Source organism: Nanorana parkeri, unplaced genomic scaffold (assembly GCF_000935625.1).
Source record: "Nanorana parkeri isolate BGI_ZX_2015 unplaced genomic scaffold, ASM93562v1 scaffold200, whole genome shotgun sequence".
In the NCBI taxonomy this organism is placed as follows: Eukaryota; Metazoa; Chordata; class Amphibia; order Anura; family Dicroglossidae; genus Nanorana; species Nanorana parkeri.
Window position 1 is genome coordinate 1,713,457 of NW_017306468.1, and position 21,663 is coordinate 1,735,119.

The window sequence follows — 21,663 nt, forward strand, 5'->3', positions numbered from 1 at the left end:
TTATCCTTTAATGTCACTTTAAGCAAATTACATTTGTTTGCAGTCCTCTTCCAGACTATATTTGAAAATACATATACATGCATTTATTTCTATCCGATTGCTAACAGTCTTCCTGCGCACACATCTATGATTGCATCTTTTAGTCTGTCTTACAGATTTATTACTTATTGGTTGAAGTCAAGATGCCCTAATTAAGTCACTATATTAAACAGTGCAATAGCTATTTAGTCTGTTGTAAGCAGCCATACATGGCATATGTTCTAGGATTACAGTTAGACTGTACTGGAGTTAGAGAGAAAATACAACACCTGAAATAAATAGATTTAATACAAAAGTAACATTCCATTTCTGAACACAACCCATCACTAAAAAAGGAAACAATATGGTTGCTGATTTTTCATTAGAAAAAATATTCAACATTTGAAGTACATTCAAATTAGGACAAATTGTACACACATTACAAATATGCTGGTATGCAGGAATACAAATATGAATTGAAATGATTTGATGATGTAACTGTTCCCCCATATGTGCATCTAATAAGGCAAAGAGTAGTTTGTGAACTGTAGCAATTAGTAGGGAGAACCAGAATACATGTTTCATTAGTCTAATGACAATTACACACACCATCATTGCACTGCCTTATTGAGCCTGACATTTTTGAAGCGTACCACATAACCACCATTCAACTTTCTATGTCAGAAGTTACACCAGCGTATGGCACAGCATAGAAGAGTCAAACCCTCTGGCCAAGATTCAGCAATGTACCTACATCTAAAGGAAAAATGTCACTCCTTTGAAGACAGTCAAGTATCCTTCCTAGACAGGGAGGAGGACTGGTTCAAAAGAGGTGTAAAATAGGGCATTTATGTTAAAATGGAGAAGCCAAGCTTGAATGGAGGTCGGGGGTGAGACATCTATCTTGTTTAATTCCTCTCTAAGGGCGACTTCATAACACCGGCTAGCTCCAATCATGCAAATCCAATGAACACCTTACCTCCATGAGGTCTCTGATAAACAGATTAGGGGGAATTTATCAAAACTGGAGCAGACAAAATCTTGAGCAGCTGTACATGTCAACCAATCAGCTTCTCTCTTTTATTTTCAAATCTTAACTGAACAAACTGAAAATAGAAGCTGATTGGTTGCCAAGGGCAACTGTTCCAGATTTTGTCTGCTCCAGTTTTGATATATTCTCTCCATTATGTTGATAGGAGCAACATTCACCATATTTATTCCCAGAGAATTGGTTGGATGACCCGCAAAACATCTTCAAGATAAATTCAGCAAGTCCAGTTGCCTTTATTCTTTTTTTTTACAAATATACTACCAGGTGACTCTTCAGAAGTGCCCAAAGGTTACCTAGTGTGTTCATCCATTCTCTGTAGACAACACATGTATTGCACAATGAACATCTCAAGTGCACACATAACACATACATAACAACACACAAACATACTGTATAAACATATGTATACAACACAAATTTAAGTGTTCTACTTTTCACTGAACATTGACAAACAAAAGGAAAATTGCCATAAAAAGCATAAAGACAAATAGTTATAAACAGCAGAAGCACCAACAACTTTCCATGAGCTTTAAAAAAAGAATAACTTTGCCATGCAAAAAGCAGCATGTAAGCCTAGAAAATGTCCACTTATTCATAAAAGAGTGCCAATATTATGTTGTCAATGAAAAATAACTGCTCTTTAGATGTTGGTTTAGAAAAAAAAAGTTTAGTACAACCAATCAGAATCCTCTCTGCTGAAGCCACACCCAAATATGATTGGCACGGGTGTTATTGGTTGCTACAGGTCACAGAACATAAGAATCAGCACTTAACATTGGCACTCTTTATTGAAATAAGCCATATTCTTTCATTCAACGTGGCTCAGTCATCCTCCTGTAAATAAAGGCCATTTGAGATAAAGCAGAACATTGATACGGATAGCAAGTGTGGAAAGCAGTTGTCAGTGCAGCGGCAACTTTGTTATAATTGTAAACAAAAACAAAAGAAGTAAGAAAAAAACTAGGAAAGAAAGACATTAAGGAGAGATACTGCAGAGCATTGGTGGAGGTGACCAGAGTGGCTGAAAATGAAAATGTATTTATCACCTACCCAGCTAAATCTGGCGGGGAACAATCCTCTCTGTATACAAAAGAGACAGAAATAATAACATGATCACTGTGTACAAATACTGTAAAAGGAATATGGAATCCACAAATATACAATCTAGATGCTTCATTCAGAATACCAAAACCTACAAAGTGTATAGAACATGAGAACAATATTGCTGTTTACAAATCAGCGTGCACTCCTCAGGGACTCTTGTTGCCAAATGTCTCCACCTAAATTCCAAGTCCACCCCACTTCAACCGTTTTTACACTGCAGAAGCATAGATAATCAGAAAAAGGTGGTGACAGGAGAATGGGGCTGGAGTGAGTGAGGGAATTCCAACAGCTGCAGTCCCTAACAGATGCAATGGAGTTTTTTTTTTTAACTAAAGGCAAATAGGCTGCTCACTTTTGTAAGGGCATTTGCACTTAGCAGGGGAAGTTTAGTGAATGAGGGGAATCTCTGCTGACTTCCATCACCCAATCATGTTCCAGCAAAAAATGCTATTTTTTTTTTATTTTCCTTGCACATGATTGGGTATAATGTGCAAAGTGAAGTTACAACACATTCACCAAGCTAAAGGGACACTTCCCCTGCAAAGTGCAAGTTTCCTTGCAAAGTAAACAGCCTATTTGCCTTTAGTAAATCAACCCCAACGAGTCACAGGCTGACAATATAACACAAGGAGTGGGCTTTTCTCAGTATGTTATGTCAATGACAGGAAACACTCTGACAGCAGACCTTAAAGAAGAACTCTGGGCAGAAGTGTTTTTAAACCTTGTAGTGGGGCTACCATCACACTGGAAGGGTTAAGTGTTTGTTTTTGTCTAGATGCTAAAAAAAAGAATTAGTTATACTAACCCAAACCTCGGAGCCGACTGACTGCTTCTCTGATCACTGAAGCCTCTCTCCTTCTTCCGCATTAGAATGTTCCTTAGCATCCTCACATGTACAGTATACACTGTGTATAGAATGTGATGATTTATGGGACCTTGGACCGCTGTAGTGGAGGGAGAGAGAAGCTACACGGACCAAGAACAAGCCGGCTCCGAGGATCCGAGTATAACTTTTTTTTTAGCACCTAGACACAAACAAGCACTTAACCCTTGTAGTAAAGGATGGGGTAGCCTCACTGCAAGGGTTAAGAAAAATTCTGCCCAGAGTTCTGCTTGAATGTTTTTATGGTTTATCCAGGACACTGACAGTCTGTTGTTTTTTATGAGAGACCTATCATTTTAAACTGAAGTGCAATATGGCTTAGGATGAACAAAGCACACGGGGAAGTTATGAGTCACTTCAGCTTTGTGTGTAAATTTGGGAATATGTAATTGAGCTCTGCAAGCAACAAGTTTTTTAAAGTAATAAGCCTTTGTCAGCTAAAGCTGCTCCGGTAAATACGAAAATGTAAAAAGTAGTTTACAGCGCCATCTGCTGGTTGGGAAAGTAAATATGAAATATTCATATGCAATATATTACATCCACTTTTTTTTTTTAGTTCTGAACATAATAAATACGGAAAAAAGGAAGAGAGGGTCATACAAAAACAAAAAAACTATACATTTCCTTTAAAATAAAGTAAACCAACTTTAGGACAGAAGAAGGGGAAGAAAAAGGACACAGGAATATAAAGTGTCACTTTGAGTTGCTTCCTTGTGACATGAAAAATCCTCTTTCCAAATGATCATACATTAAACAACGTGTACTTATAAATGTTAAATAAGAATAAGCCCCTATCCTAACACCAGCTGTTTAGGAACACCATTGTACATATATTTTTTACTTGTTTCCTTTCCTCTTATTTTCCATACTAAGACAAATGTATTTTTATTAGTATAGTTTAAGTAGGCGTATATGTATTCTGACAGCAGTGACTAACACTAATGATAGATAATTTCTCTCACTAATTAATGGCTAACAAAAAGAAAATAGAATAAGAGGTTGAAGGTAAAATACATCAGCATAAACAGTCTGAATAACAGCATCAAGTTCTTTGAACTGTGACGTATGTGAAGCACCAACTAGACAAGGTTGTTTCCCTGGTTTCCTCTCCTTAGAAATTATGGTTTCACTGCACCCAAAGCCACCAGGTTTAGGGAATGATGGAGCGTATTATGCTGTCATTTCAAAATGGATAAGCTGTTCCCCTAATACTTCTTTGGTGATAAAAAAAAATTACAGATATTTTTTTCTATTTTCACAGACTAATCAGTGGGGTTTCTCTTCTCCCTATCTTTTATTGCTCTCCTACCAGCCCACAGACAGTAAAAAATCTATCATAGGGAGAGTGTTTATTAGGCCGCAGATGCTCTGAGCATGCTGTCATCTCAGAAATATAGTGCGCACTAGGGGTTCCCCCAGGCATGGTGTCACCCAGAGCGGCAGCCGGGGGACACCCCTCTGGGATGTAGTCACGTGCACTAACCTGCCGGCGGCCATCTAGATGATGGAAGCCGGCAAAGAGTGGAGGGGACGTTCCCTCCTCTCTCGTGCAACTGTCGGGCTCTTGGTCCATGACTGAGTGCCTGACTTTTCAGAGGGGCTGATACCAAAATGACTGTGCCACCCGGTGCAGGCCACACCGTCTACAACCCCTTTGTGACACCACTGGTGTGCACCCCAAGAGCTTCTCCTTACTCTTATATGAGCCGCAAAGACTGCCCACAAAATGGCTGCCACCTATCCCTTATATAGGCGCAGTTCACAAAATGGCCACTGCACGCACCAAATATATATACCGTATTTTGCGGCCCATAAGACGCACCGGACCATAGGATGCAGGGAGGTCCGGCGCGCCTTATGGAGCACTCAAGACTGTAGCTTCTGTGATAGCTTCTATGACAGAAGCTGTGACAGAAGCTGCAGTTAGTGACCGCTGAGACAGGTGGCGCTGTGATTACAGCGCCACGGTCTCAGTGATGACACAGAGCAGGCGAAGAACGTCTATTCTTCGTCTGCTCTATGGTTATCTCGATCGTCGCCGCTGCTCGGTTTTAATACGAGTGATCTCATTAGATCACTCGTATTAAACGAGCAGTGGCTCCTGCTGCTGTACTCGATCGCCGCCGCCGCTGCTCTGCTTTAATACGAGTGATCTCGTTCGATCACTCGTATTAAACGAGCAGTGGCTCCTACTACTCGCCCGGCGCCCGAAACTGCATGTCTCGGGCGTCGGGATTCGCTCCATAAGACGCAGGCACTTTTTCCCCCTCCTTTTCTAAAATAAAAACAGATTGTAGTGGTTAAATTTTGTCTGAACCATGTACATTATTTTGTAGTTTAAAGAAGTGACCTGTCCAAATGTAAGGCAGCTATGATTCTCATAGCAGTGCATTCACTGTATAAAGACATTAATAGCATTTGCTGGATACAATATTTACCTTTGGTTGAGAAGGGGGTGGAGTCCTGGGTGTCACCTAGAAATAGAGATGAATGAAACATCATTAAAGTTATATAACCATAACATTACCACACAAAGAGACACCAGCAACACTCAGCGGTGACGAGGAGCTAGGTGGGATGTCAGCCAGAAAATTCTGCTCAGCTCCTGGCAACCAGCAATGTCAGTGAACTGGGCGGGATGCCGGACAGAGTGTCAAAGGTTGCTAAGAGCTTACAGAAACCTGGGGCACTCTGGCTGGAAAGATGTTAGTAAGCATACCTGCAGCTGGCCACTACTGACCTTGATTGTTCACTGCAGCTTCTAAAACACTTTGCTCAACAGCAATGGGCAATATCTCCCCCCCCTTCAGTAACAAGCCATTGGGAATAACCAGGGCCGAATATGCTATTAAGTATAGTAAGCCTGTGCCTATAAGAGGTAGAGGTGTCAATCGCAAAGTGGCAGTGTTTCTCAATACAGTCATCTAATGAAGTTTAATTTTACCTTAATTCATATTACTACTCAGAATATTGTAAGCCAGGTTAGAAATGAGTCTTTCTAAAATAAACCAGTTAGTAATGGATCTCATTGAACAGTGGATTGGTTTCAGTTTTCATTAGAAAATGTAAAATTTGGGGGGGCTTGACTGCAAGATTCCACAGTTTTTCAAACACTTACAATGTTCCTGAAGAAGTGGACAACTGGGTTTTCATCAGTATATCTACCATGGCCATGATAGTAAGCCCTCTGGGGAGAGGATGAGAGGTAGCCGGATCTGGACAGAGATCTAGACAGATGAACATCCTGAAAAGAAAATTGTGTGATGTCAGCAATATGTAAATGTATATCCTGTATGTTTGAGAACAGTGATAATGCTACCCTCAGTGTCCAGAGAAGTAGAAACCCTGTTCTTGCAGAAGTGATCCCACCATTGCTATTTACTTATGGAACTGCATAAACAGAAAATCACAACTGTAATTCCATTTGTACACTTGATTTGAACGAGTTGCCAATAATGGGCTTGGCCATACAGGCATGACTACTATTACGAGGATGAGAATCAGCATTGCCAATACTGTAGAACATTTGAGCTTTTCAGATGTAACAATCGCTAAGGTATACAATATGGACTACAATGACAGTATTAGAACACACAATGCATTACATTCTTGGAATTATGAGGTAGGACAGGAGACAACTACATTATGTGTCTGTCCTCTTCCGGGACATGAGTACTGTTGCCGATTGGATAAACATTGGGTACAATGGTTCTTGGTTCCTCTGCACCACCATGATGGCAGATGCAGGGCGTAGTGTATGGGAAATACACAATTTTAGCATTTGTACATGTAAGAGTTCATGTATCAGCCTTTGACAGCTGCAAAATGCACAAATGTTTGCATGCTCTCTTTAACATTAGATGCTAAAGACTCCTCATTGGAGTTTTCCAATAGATACCCAAACCAAATTTCAGGCAAATTAACTACAAATCTTTATTTCCATACATTCTCCTTGGCTATTTATGCAGTCCAAACTATGGTTACATGTTTGGGAGGGGGGATTACATTATGGTTCTTTTGTCTACTGCCAACACACAAAGATTTTTAATATGATACTTGATTAGAACACTAAAATACCAGTTAAACTCTGGCCAAGTGAATAATCGACCCGAAGTGAAGATAGCTGAAAGGTACGGCTGAAAACACTCCCTTCACTTCAGTTCAGCTGAACAGCGTGGAGTCCCCCTCCCAAACCATACCAGACCCTTTAGGTCTGGTAGGAATGTTAGGAGGGACCCGCAGTTTAATTTTTTTTTTTCAAAGTGCGTGAGGTTCCCCACAATTCTGCCCGGTGGTTGTGGGGGTCTGCGGACACTCGGCGGAGCACTTTAGCTGCTGTATGGGCTATTGTGAATAGCCCGTACAGCAGCCCTTCGATTCAGTTGAACCGAAGGGCTACCGCAGCCGAAGGATTAGCCGAAGCTTCGGCCTAATCCTTCTGCACATTAGTGAATAACCCCCCTATTGTTTGGTGTGTTGTTAAAGCTGAACTGCAGGCACACAGTATATTAAAAAAACACCATTGCATTTGGTTATGTATTTTTAATCACTTTAGTTTGCATACCTGTATATCTGTAATAGCCCAAAGCATTTTTGCTACAGGCCTATTGATTCCACCATTACTTTGTATTAAGACAACAAAGTTATATAAATATTTGCAATCTATAAAACAAAAACAAAAAATACTATTCTATTTTTATTCTATAATTTTCTCTACTTCTCTGCTTGATACTAAAATCCCTGGATTGTACATTATACTTCTATTTATATTCTATAGTAAATCTATTTTATTTTTATATATCTATTTTCTATAATTACGGGTTAATGGATTTCAACAGCACTATCTGTTTGCCTTCAAAATCAACCTGAAAATTAATATGGAGTTGTCTGAACAACAGTTCCTATATTTCTTCAGTTATTAATGTTTTAAGCATTTAATAGGCAAATATGAGAAAAAAAATTAAAGAAATTAATATTTCATATATTTACAATTCTATATAAGAGATTAATGAACTCCTTGCTTGGATTCACTTATTTCAAATAGACTGTTAGCTCATTATAAGAGAACACAGAGAAAAAGGTTACACTTTCTTTCTTCATAATGTTATCCTTCCCAGTACATGGAATTTAACCTTGTCATGCACTCAAGTAAAGTTACCAGTTAAGGTCAAGACAGCTATCCATGGTTAATTATATTCAATTATAGCGGATGAATCTAATGTGATATATAGGAGAATCAATCCTCATGGACGTGTTTTAACCCTGGTAGAGTGCACCTGCCCCATGCCTTTTTTGGCAGCAAAATCAAAGTTTCATAGCTGATACTGCATTATTTTTTTAGCTATGAATTCAGAGAAGGGCACCGCTTGTTGACATTTGCATAACTGTTCTACAATATTATAGCTACAAAAACTGAAATATGTGTTAGTGACAGATCTGTCCTTTTATCGCTGTTATAATGTCACCTTTTGTAACTGAGATGTGAGTTACAGAGATTAAATTCATGAAGCTTATCAAAGAGAACAGGAGCAGATGTTAAAAAGACTCATCATCTAGTTAGAAGTTTGGCCTCAAGGTTGAACTTATTCAAGAGATATACATCTGGATCAGAAATTAATTAAACATGTGCCAAGTGTAGTGTGATAGCTTAAATTGGATTGTTCATGAGGATGCTGGGAATGGAAAAAAAAGTGTTATTTACTTTGAAAAAGAAGCAGCAAAAATCTGCTTAGCAAGGTTATAAATATCCTAAATTGACTTTTTCAGGGTAGCTTGATTATTAATTAGGGTTAGTTGTACCTCTCTGCATATTTGTATTGTCAGCTGTTAAAGGAGAACTATGGGGTCAGTGTTTTTCCCCATAGTTCTCCTTAGGGTAACGGGAGGACACAAACTAGTGTCCTCTCCTACCCTATGCTCAGTATACCGCGAGCTACAGCTCGCGGTATACTGAGGCGCCGCAGCCGGAGCGGATCCCGACGTAGATGACGGGATCCGCCCAGCTGCGTGAGTGACAGCTGGCTCTGCCTATCTAGAGGCAGAGCCAGCTGTACCCGCCCCCTCCCCCGTCCGTTCCGCCAGTCAGCGCTGGCAGATCAGAGCGGGGAGAGGGGAATCCAGCCCCTCCCCCTGTCACGGCAGAGAGCCGTGACAGGATCGAGAGGCAAGCGAACCCGGTATGTGTTCGCTCACCTCCCGATCTACTGAGCCGACCTGTGATAGTCTCATTGTCACAGGTCGGCTAGAACTATGAGGTGAGTGAAAAGCACTCCCCTCATAGTTCTCCTTTAAGAAAAAATAATGTGATCTGTACATTCAACCATGTCAGCGTATAGTCAGAACTATTTAACCAAAGAGGAACCAAAGTATTAGGATAGTCTACACTGAGTGGCCAGATTATTATGACCACCTGACGTTTGTAGGCAAATTAGCTACAATTAGCTATAATTTTGCGCTGAAGTTGCTAGAGGGCCAGACCATTATAAATAGGGAAGCAGGTTGTTTACCACGACAGTAGAAGTGATTTTTTTCTGAAGATATGGGTAAACAACGCGATTTAACAGCCTTTAAACGTGGGATGATTGTTGGCACTCGGAGCCATGGAGCGAGTATCAGCAAAACAGCAGAATTCGTTAAATGTACAAGAGCAGCTGTTGTTAAAGTGTTTAAAGACTGGACTGTCGGCCGAAAATCTGGGTCTGAACGTGCGAATTGTGGCCGTCAGCGACTAGTCAATGTTAGGGCAGAACGGAGAGTGGCAAGACTGGTACAAGACAACAGAAGGGCAACAGTGCAGTGTCAGATTCCTCGCATTACCTTTCAACATCTCGTGGAGTCACGAGGCGGCCCAACGAAGTCATCTCGTGGAGTCATCTCGTGGCCCAACGAAGTACTGATGGGGTGGTCATAATAATCTGGCCACTCAGTGTATACTGGCCATACATCATAACCCCAATGCAATATCAGAAAAAATACATGTGGCAACATTTACAGAAAAATTTATGTTGTCACTCTTCTTCACTGGACTTGAATCAGGAATAAAAGCTACGCTCACATCAGGGGGTTGCTCTGTTTAAATCTTTGCCCACCCCCTTTCTTGTTTACATGGTACACACAACATGGAAGCAGAGGTCTAGAGTAAGAACAAAATATCAAAATATGACACTTTCACCTCTTGCTGGGTGCCCTAGATCTCAAGTCTGTTATAGTCCCTGCACTACACGTATGCTGCTGACCCCTCCACTAAGTTCATGTAACGCTATACATATACAACATTATGGGCATATTAGACAGACATTAACCCTAAGCATGTCTTAGACTAACACTTTACATGTATGTTTTACACATGTTCTTGCCATTATTCGGGGCCACTGTGCCAGTAGTACAAAAACCCAGAGGGCCGTTGTCAACAGGCTCCAATGGCCATATACAGTGTGCTTTTGATACCAGTTCAGAATTAATGGTGCATTTGACCTTCAGTTGACCTGCTTCAAGCTGCTTTTGCATTCCCATAGACTTGTATGAGGAGAGAAGGAGTTCTGAAGTGAACAGAAGCCTATTGATCGCTACATGTATGGCCGCTAAGGTGGCCATACATGTAGCGATTTGTAAATGACCAAGGTAGGTCAATCTCAAATAAGTGATTCCTCATTGAAATATAAAACTTATTCCTGATCATTTAAACATGACAATTCAATTGGTTTGCATTGTGATTGGGTCTCTGGCACATAATCAGATATAATTTTGATCAGTCAGAAGCGATTAACAAAATTCCACCATGGCCAATAAACAAAGTTGATCAAGAGCTCACCAAATTGAACAAATGGAGGGTCTGGGGTTTGTGATGTTTATTTCATTCAATTAGTTTAGCCACATTGAATCATCATATTGATACGCGTGTAGCCACCTTTACATGTCCCCTGTCTTTTTTGCTTATAAGAGAACTAATCTTACGTAGGTGCCATTCAGCTCTACAGAATCACAGATTACATCCTTTGGAAGTATCTGGGAATTGTATTGTGATTTAGTACAAATCTGTGTCTCTACACTGACTATAAAAAAGCTATCTAAATAAATGGCATTGCAACACAGCACGCCAATTATTTTGCTTTAGAGCACATAACAGTAACATAAATGCATTTTAGTGCCCATTGCCGCAATGCACAGATGTGAAGGGGACCTCAATCTCTTGCTACTTCCTGAGAGAGTTACCACTTAGTTGCAAATACAGTGACCCCATGCAAGTGGGTAAATCTCTCAGAAGCGCTAAAATAAAGTACATCCATGCCTAAACTATGGACATTAAAGTATTTGCATATTCTTAACAAGCAGTAAAAGAGTACTAAACTATTCCCTTTAGCTGCATGTGCTGTGAAGTTATTCATCCTCAAAGATTACAACATAGACTCTGAATTTGGGTTGCAGTTGGTTTCTAACAGCTTAGAAACACCTGCCGTTTATATAAATTAGGCTGGCAAGCAATTTCTCCTGCCATAGAAAATAATAGGAGAGGAGATGCAATTTCAGTGCCTCTCGTTAAATTTAAAGCTGAATATCTCCACAATGCATACAACTACAGAGGTCAGTCAGGGCTTGTTTTAAAGTGCCTTTATTGCTTGTTCGGAATATTTGAATACTTTAATGTGCATAGTCTAGGCACAAGTACACTTTAAGATCAACTGTGTAACCTTACCCTTAGGCGTTACTATGGAAAACACTTTGGTGCTTAATTTTTTGGTGCAAAAATCTTTCTACATTATTATTGCCTGAACTTTTTCTTTTTCGTGAATAAAATGGCATTAGCACCTGCTGCGGCGGCTTATAGTACAGCTCTGAATTACACCTAACATCCAATATTTTATATTTATGTTTAATGTACCAGGCCAAATTGGTTGGACAGTTATTTCTAAGGCCTAGCCAATAGCTGCGGGAAAGCAATGCCAATTATTTAAGACACATTTAAATGATTTCAGTACTTAGAAATGGCACTGCAATGCTGTATTCAGCCGAGTTACAATTCGTATGTAAACTAATTATCTTCCTAATCAAATAATAAGCTTAGGAAACTGAAACATTTCCTAATTACTGTGAAATGGCCATTAGTTTGCTATTTTCTAGCTCAGTGAAAAAAACTGATGAAAAAGAAAAGTTTGTGCAGCTTTCTAGCCACTTTTTATTGAGCGGCACATTTATAACCTTTACGTAGCCTGTCCACTGAGGAAAAGAACCGAACGTTGTTTGCACAACATCATTTTATTGTCATAAGAAATGCTGTTTACAAATTAAGTATGACCGATGTTTTCCTTGAAAGATATATATATCTCATCTTGGCTTTTCTAAACTTTGAGTTATAGCATGGAGATTTTATTTTGATTAAAAGCTCTCCACACGGCAACTCTGCTGCAGCAACACTAAATAAATGACATTTTGGTACTACTTTAGCAACTTGTTTTGCTAATTTGTTGAATGGGGTAATTTATTATTATTGTTATTACCATTATTATAATAATACAAGTTTCTCAAAGTGTCTGTCAGGGAAAATAAGTCTTTTAGGGTTAAGATATTTTTTATATTGATATCATGTAAGAATATGTACTAATAATTTTTTCTTTGATTTTACTTGTGCAATGGCTATGACATCTCATTAAACCCCAATCTTTTCTTGTTGTATATATGTGAGGGAAAATAAAAATAAAATAACATTTGCGATAATAACCCTGCAACTACAAATACCTGTTGATCTGCCTGAAATGCTCTCAGCTCCTAAGTACTGTTCTGAGCTGACAAAACCCAGCATTTATGTGGACTAATTGGTGTCAGTCCTGCCCAGTTGTCTTTTGCTAAACTACTCAAACCCTCTGACTCTCCTATTCTCTCCAACAGAGAGGCTACTTTTTTGTGGTACAGGAAAAGAACTGGGTGGCTAATTGCACTCCTTGAGAGAACACAGGAAGAGTGCACACAGGACAGTTCTTTCACTTACTAAAAAGATATAACAAAATGCTTTCAATGCTATAATTAAGAGACCAAAGGGCAGCAAATGAGACATGTTCATTGTTCGAGTTTACATTTTGGTTTAGAAAAAATCTAATCCTAGATGCAGACACTGGCCTTGAATGATGAAGCTGCATGGGTACTTAAAGTGTATCTAAATCCAAGTTTAAAACTGTAATATATTGCAGCTTATATGTGGTGGCTACATTGGTATTCTTTTCCTATATTTTCACCTGGTGTTTCCGCCACTAACACACTTCCTGTCTTAGTGTGATGCTCGTTCATTGTACTGTCTATGAAAAAACAGCATTGTCACCCTAGGACAGGAACACCTCCCCTCTTACTCATCTCCATAACAAAAAGGAATGTTCTGTAATTCACAGAGGTGAACTCTTCAGGGTCGACAAGACTGCGTGAGTTAATGCTGCAGATTTCACAGCATGCCTTAAGTGCACTTTCTGACCCGCAGTGCAACATCTTGGGAGGGCATGCTGAGCCCCCTTTTACAGTCCCTCTCTAGTTTTCGGATGGTCTTTTCTCCAAGCATTCTTATTGATTGTAGCAATATTTGTTTACATCCATTACAGTTTTAAAATATTTATTATATTATCATTTTAAGAAAAACGATTGTTCATAATGAGATTGGATTACAATAAATCTCGACACAGCTATTCTGATCTATCTGCAGGCAATCCAATTTAGCCAATACAGCCATAACTGTGGGAACTCCGAGGAAGCATTTCTTTGCAAAATGACATTTTTTTCACTTTACAAGTCATTTTTCATGAAAGATAGCATCTGTGTATAGCTTCTGCTGTTTCAAGATCAGTAGCTGTTTGTTTTACCCAGTGTGGGAATTCTGTAAGCAACAAAGCTTTTAAAGTTCTGTGAACTACATCACTGTGATGATGTCTATAGCAATGAGGGAGAACAATTGGCTGTTTGAGATACCATTAGAAATGAATTGATTTTATTTGCCTGACGATGATGCATGGCCATTTTCTATGTCTGACTAGTTTACTGTATATCTTCCTAGCCGCCTGACCTTTACATGCAGTGGTCAAAATTGCAGATGTTGGATGACAGGTTTCTAATGTCTATGGAGATCATAAAGATGTTTTCCAGGGACACATTAAAATAATAAGCTCTTTGGCAAAGTGGAAATTCTGTAATAAAAAAAGAAGGTGTAGGTTCCTAATAATTTATGATGGTGACTCTGTGCAGGCTCCCCTCATTTTTCTAGCTACCAATTAGCAGTTTCCATTTGTTTTAATGTTTATTATATACTATGTACGGCTTCCATAGTTTAGCTATGGACTCCTAGTGGATGTTAGTATCTAATTCCCCTGAATTGATAATTTATCTATAGCCAAAGGTTTTCGGATTGAGTGAGAAATGGTTATAACTCCTGTAGGTTTTTCATTTTTTGAGTCTTGGTCTTCAAGACATGACAGGAAGTGGGAGGAAATCTCTCCAAAATATGGGGATATGTCCTCTTAGACAGCCGTCCTCACAGGAAGATTTCCCCTCACCTCCTGTTCTAGTGGCAACCAGAACATTTTGTATTTCCCATACAAACAAAGGATGAGTCTGTCCAGAGGGGACCCAGACAGAAATTAAATTCCGGTGCAGATTTTAACTATTCCCCACTATATCCAAAACTTTAAAAAAAAGGATTGGCTGTAAATAACCTTTAAGCCCATAGATTAAGCCTATAAAAAAACTGCATTTTCAAAAACAATTGCTCCTTGATCCAACAAGGAAACCCAAATAGATTTTGCTGCTATGTATTACAGCACTTTGCGTGTCATTATTTCTTCTCTTTGTATTGCATTAGTGAAGAAGCTGAAATTTGTGGAAATAGAAAAAAAAGGAAAATCTTGGTCAAATGTTTATTTTTATGCCAAATTCACATAAAAAATTAAACTATTAAGAATCTCTTTTTAATGCAAAATTTACATATGAAAATGAAATTCTTAAGAGTCTCATTTTTATAAGTAGTTTGTGATCCTGTACTATGTGTGATACAGTATGTAAGTTATATGACCTTCATCAAAGATGATAAGCAGTTATAGTAGAGTCTGAGTCATTAAGCTTAGGAGGCGCCCTGCTTAATGGGTTAGCATAACTAGATCACTGACAAGGACACTTGGGAAAAGCTACTTTTGTACAGTCATTAGAAAGCAGAGCTAAGCAAGACAGTACAAAGATTCCTCTTTTGTTGTGCTATACAGACAATTGCTTTGATTGTTTGCAGCACATGATTTATAGATTCTGTATTTGAGAGGGCGAGTTAGATTTTAATTCACTGTGCCAGATTTAGTCAGAGATTCAAAAAAAAAAAAGAAAAAATGTTGTATTGCAGGCAATCTATATCTATCTATCTAGTCCAATAATGGCACCCCACTCAGATAAGAGTAAAAACTGCCCAAGTGAAGATTGTGGGAATCCTGGCCATACATTAGAATGAAATGTCTACTGTTTGCTGTCACTCTTTCAAGAAACATAAGACACCATCTACAATTCCCTGTGCTTCTGTTTTATATTTGATTCCAATGTTTCCTGTGCAAAATAGGACTGAGAACAGGAGTTCCAGCAGTGTGAGCCAACCACGCTCTCCTGGATTCAATGGGGTTAATTAACTAAGGCAAATAGGCTGTTCACTTTGCAAGGGAATTTTCTCTTAGCGAATGTGGTGAGAATTAACTTTGCAACAAATACCTAATCACATGCAAGGAACATATAAAAAAAACAGTATTTTTGCTTGCACATGATTGGATGATGGAAGTCAGCAGAGCTTCACCTCATTCACTAAGCTATAAGAAAATTCCCTTTCAAAGTGAACAGCCTATTTGCCTTAAGTTAATTAACCCCACTGTGTTGTCATGGACGAAGAGCAGACAGATAACCTCATTAGAGTGCAGCTGCTCTGCAGGGGCAGGAACATTGGGCAAGGAAGCAGATGTTTGATAGCCATCTTTTTCTGCAGGGATCCGTCACATGGGTGAGTACAAATACCAGGATTTTGAGAAGGGTGTTGAACTGGGGACATGGAAGACACTTTCAGCTATGACAGTAAATTAGGACATGTATGTGGGGCATACAATTGGGACCCTGAGAACATTTTCTTCTTGCCATTTTGTTTAACCTTGTCCTTCGAACACTTAATTCCATTTCATAGTAGGCACCACAACAACATTTAGTCAAATAACACAAATAATAGGAAGGTAAAAATAAAAGGCAGTTAGTATTTCTGCTTTATCAATAAATGTTTATTTTACAACATACAAAGCCAAATATTAACACATATATGAAAAAATCAAGGTACACAGAGCATATTACATGAATCTAGTACATTGCAGTTATTTAGAAGAAGTGGCAGTTAGTAATAATTCAAGCAGTATCATATAGTTGTAGATATAGTGAGCCAATACAGTGAAATATAAACACTCAGTAATCAAGAAACATTATAGTTACGCAGCATATAGATTATATATATATATACACACACACACACATATATATATATATTAGATTTTGAAAAACACTGTATTTTAAAATAGCATACCACAATTCAAGTGAGATTTCAGAATAGAGTATGCAAGGTATACACATAGAAAAATACAGTGCACACTCACAATGAGTGTGTAATACAAGTATCGCCAGGGCTCCAAGCTAAAGCTGGTGCAGAACTACCTACACTGGCAAAGGCCAGCTGACTATGAGCTGCTTCTGACTTGTAAAGTTATAAAGGTTAAGACAGGCAACACTTTATGTACCATAGAAGGAGAGAAAGCGCCTGGCACCACCAAACGGTGAAACATAGTACTGCTGACAGTTGGTCACTATGGCCAAAACCACAGTGTGGTGCTATTAGCAAATTGCATACGTGGCAAACAGCATCCAACCACTGCATACTTAATTGTACAAATTCAGCAAGGTATTATGCAGCATATGGATGGTTTTAAAAGGCTATATTGGAGGCTGAAATATTTGTGCATGTAATAGGATCAATTAACGGTTTAAATGTCAGCTGCCCACAAACAATGGATGACCTAATTGGAGAACCAGGCTAACTTAATCTTATCACCTCATTCCCATCATCCTCAAATCCTTGGTGCTTTCCAAAAAACTCCTCACCTCAAAAGATTACTTTAATGCAATCAGAAAGTTGGGTGTGCTCACCCGAATTTGTAGCTATACTGTTTTATCCTTCTACACTCTTGATCAATGCATTTAGTGTACAGTTAAACTACCTGTGTAGTTTTTCTGCAACTGGATATATAAAACTACTTTCAGGATAAAGTTACACCTAACAACAGGCCATTAATCTTAGCAACACAAGCACATAATATTGCCTGATGAAATTCAGGCTAAATATTTATTACACGCTGCCATTGTGTGCATGTGCAGCCAACAAGTTAATGATGGAAACCCCAATTTACCCGTTGTGACCTGTTCATGTAACAGTAACCACTCATCAGAAGCCTACATGTTTCCAATCAGAGGTTACCGGTGGAGAACCACATACACTGAATTAGATTAGAATGCATCTAAAGCTTTCTAATTGTAATGATCCAACAGAATCCTAGCTGTTGTAATCTTAAAGTCTGCTAAAGTACAATTTTGAGGCTCACGTTTAGCAGAAATATACAATGGTTTTTGCTTGACTTGACATGAAAGGCTTGAGATGGGTTTGACATTTAATCTCAAACAGGCACTTGTGTACACTTCATTATACTTAGAAACGTTCCTTCTACTCATTAGTTTATAAAGTGCCCTGAGAGAATACATCTTGAGGGAAAACTATGTCCTGAGTTTATCTCTGCTGTTTTGATTTCTGATATCTGTCATCCGCCATTGCAGACTGCTAGACTTATGGATACATGAAAAGTATTATACATTATAGTAGGGATGTCCCGATACCGATGCTAGCATCGGAATCGGGCCCGATACAGGGCATTTTGACAAGTAGGGGATGTATTTGTACTTGTACTTGGGCCTGAAAAAGTGGCATCGGGACATCCCTACATTATAATAATCATTAACACCGTCTGTCACATATGAAAGTATCTGTACAAAGAACAGTGCCCAAGGTTTATAGATGTGTAATAAAACAGTTACACAGTCCTATCATTTGGCAGCAATCATGTCGAAAAGTACCACTTTTGATGCAAAGCAGCATTAAATGCTTTTAAATCACAATGTAGAACAGGACTTTAGACAGATTTATGCCTACACAGTTGGCATGACAAATTTATGCTTTTAAAAGAAAGCCTGTCTTATACTGGTCACCAAACAAAAGTGGGATTGACCACTCACATAAACAAGCAATTGTTCAGTTGAAACAAAGGACTGGCTTGTGCTTAGCGTACCCATAATTATTTTAGTCCAAATCTAGACAAAAGGCAAGCGATAATTACATGCAAAACTGTAATGATTTCTTCGATTACTTGTGACTTAAAGTGGAATGTAGAATAGAGGAATAAGAAAATAATTACACTCATTTATTCTGATCTACGTTCATTTATAGAACAATCATTAACAAGAAATAACAGGTATTGTGTGGACAAGGAACTAAGTCCTTTAACTATGCTTCTAGACAGTTCAGAAAAGCGTAATGTGAACAAGAAAGAGGCAATAAACCATTCACATACACTAATGGCAGAGTATCTACAGAACAAAAACAGTACCACAAACTTCTCAGCAGAACCCTCCACTACAAACATACATCTACTTTCTTTATATAACATAATGCAGAGATATATAATGTGCAATGACACACAGATCACCAGCTTTTACAAGTCTAATGGCACTAAACGTTAAAAGCTGATTGTTTGCGATGGGTCTATTTTGCACTATTGTTATTTATTAATTGCAACTGTTCTATATATACTGAAGAACACTTCATGACTCAATTAGCTAAGTATATAACATAGGCAACTATGCAAGTACCCGTAGTTCTAAACACTAAAGTCTTTTAAAATACTCATGGTAACATGATACAGCAATATGTCCATTTTTAGCTAGCTACATACAAGATACGTACGTAATCTTGAAAAACATTCTGTACAGCGCATTTCTGTCCTTGTGCAGACTTTGGCTCAGAGAGTACTGAACAGTACTTCTTCCAGTCCATTTACCAGTCAGCCTGCACCTTTGTCTGTCAGTTCTATACAAGTATCTGTATCATCTCATATTATTTCTCTATTGCCCTTGAACATCTGGCCTTTGCTATGTCTGACATTACTTAGATGTCATTCTTTTCTGTACAAAAAATATTAAAGTTCTTTCACAGAGATTTATATTAATAAAACGAGTTAAAAAGGCTTCAAATATCAAGGCTATAGAGCATATTTCAGGGAGTTAAAGATATTTTTTTTTTCACAATGGGATTCAAAGAAGATCATTTTGGTGCTTAAAACTAGATAGAACAGGCAATGGAACAAACCAATGCAAACTCGATGTGTAATTTATTAACAATGTTAAGCCATTATAAAACACAGCTTCCAATTTAACAATCAAGGACAATGGCAAGGGATAGACAGATTCCTGCAGAATTCAGGAAGCAGTCTGTCCAACCTTAGGTGACAGCTATAAAGGTTTAGGCTCACGACTACCTGATATTTGGGATTTGTCCGGCCAAGACACTGACCCATTAAAGAGCTTTAGAATGTTGGCATCATCAAAACATATAGCTTAAAGGGTTTAAATTGGACTATTCTTGTAAAATAAAAATAAAAATCAACATTACATAGAGGTCTGCTTATTACATTCATTGATGAATTACACAGTTGTAAAAACTCTTATACATGTACTGCACATATAATATGCATCTAGTACAATATATTTGTATCTGCTGCAGCTAAGTATGAAACTGAATAACAAAACATAAGACCTGTAACTTACCCTACATGGTGGTTGGTACTTGCACACATATGTATGTATATAGTTACACACATGCATGGTATCCAACACACATCTGTAATGGCAAGTCACATCTTACTGGTTGATCTCGAATTTTTGATTTATAAATTGTGACAATTAATGGTTTGCATAAGTGGCAGCAATCATATAGACTTGGCTGTGCCAGTATAATATTTAACAGTATCATAAAATGAAACATGTCATTTTTTGTGAATACATTTTTAGGCGGATATCTAAGTTATCGAAGTCCACACTTGCCAAGCAGCATGGTCCATATTTGGTGCTTTATTTAGTACAGATTGGTAAAGTACTCCTAAAATATTAGGAAACAAAACTTGTGCTAACGGCTGTAGTACTGAAGGTCTTGAGTTAGCTAACATTCTTGCAATCTGTGATTGTTGCAAAGGTTTTGCAAGTAAAACGGTATATAAAACGTCAGACACATCTCTTGTGGTATAAGGCACTACACCAAACTGGAAAAGAAGGATCGATATTTAAAGGACATCCTGCATATTAAAGCACAGATTAAGCATTTCCAAGTTTCATGGAATGCAGAGAGGATAGTCGGCAAATCACCGCACCATCGTCAAATTTAGAATGACTGTTGCTAAAGCCACACCCAACCACAGACCAAAAATAAATGTACCTTTTGCTCGATGCATTGGATAAAAATCCATATACACACAGCATAGATGATTTATTAGACAAGAAAACAACTTTGCCTCTTTTATTAAACAGCGACAGATTATCTACTTGTGGCAAATTTGAAGTACAACATGAATACAGGATTAGTAAATGAGGCATTAGGATTATTTTCGATTCAGCGTGTTTCTTAGGTATGTTTTTTTTTTAGATACAGACTAACACAATTTGTCCTCTTTGACACCATGTATTTGATCTGGTTAGTTTTTGCCTATTCCTCGGTGCTCACCTTTCCCTTCCTTGGAACATGCCTGTCACCTCCAAAGAACCTGCCCAGTGAGTCAAGAAGGCCTGTGTCTCTGTATCTGCTGTGAGCTCCATGGCCATATCTAGAACGGTCTGAAGTGCTTGCTGAAGCCATTGGCTTTGATCCGTGGCGGGACAGTTTCTGAGAAGCCATCAAATCCGTGTCTGAAGTTGTTCCACTGTCTTCTGGGATGGTTTGAAGCTCATCTGACTCAGAAGGCCGATCTTTGAAGGTGTTGTCCTCCCTTCCTGGAGCATCTCGGGAAAAGAGGCGGACCAAATGTGGGCGAGTGTCAGTCGAGTTGGCTTCATCCCAATTATTCTGGGGGTCTTCTGCGCTTGTGGAGTCAGTCACCGCCGTGCCCTTGGATGAGGTGCCATTGTTCTGGTTCACATCTGCTGCAAATAATAAGAGGGAGATGTGAATGCAGGGCTGTGAAAAGCAAACAATGAATCATTCTTCCCACTAGCCTCATCTAGCTATTTCATGCTAAACTCCAAGAATATGTTCATGACATTTTATAGGAAATAATTACACTAGGCAGAATCAAGCTAAAGAACATGTTTACAAAGTTTACTGTAGATTAAAAAAGAAGTTATAATGAATCTTAACATGACAAAAAATTTTAAATCCATGACACACAATGAATGTAACACGATCTATAGATAAAGGCTGAAAGAGAAGTAGATGAAAGCAAATGTGACTTCACATTTACCACAAATCACTGTTTTTTTTACT

At 38.5% G+C, this 21,663-nt stretch overlaps 1 protein-coding gene across 3 annotated transcripts in view; it reads right to left on the reverse strand.

The window, feature by feature from the left end:
- MBP (myelin basic protein) overlaps positions 1–21,663 on the reverse strand; it is an 82,462-nt gene that overhangs the window by 11,223 nt on the left and 49,576 nt on the right. The window contains exons 2-6 of one of the 3 annotated variants that reach the window (XM_018555533.1): positions 20,908–21,323; positions 11,744–11,749; positions 6,175–6,300; positions 5,495–5,530; positions 2,120–2,149 (exon numbers count right to left, since the gene is read on the reverse strand). In XM_018555533.1, coding sequence (XP_018411035.1) covers positions 2,120–2,149; positions 5,495–5,530; positions 6,175–6,300; positions 11,744–11,749; positions 20,908–21,323 — 614 coding nt within the window. The remainder of the gene's footprint in view (positions 1–2,119; positions 2,150–5,494; positions 5,531–6,174; positions 6,301–11,743; positions 11,750–20,907; positions 21,324–21,663) is intronic. The other 2 variants (XM_018555532.1, XM_018555531.1) reach the window with 2 other exon arrangements.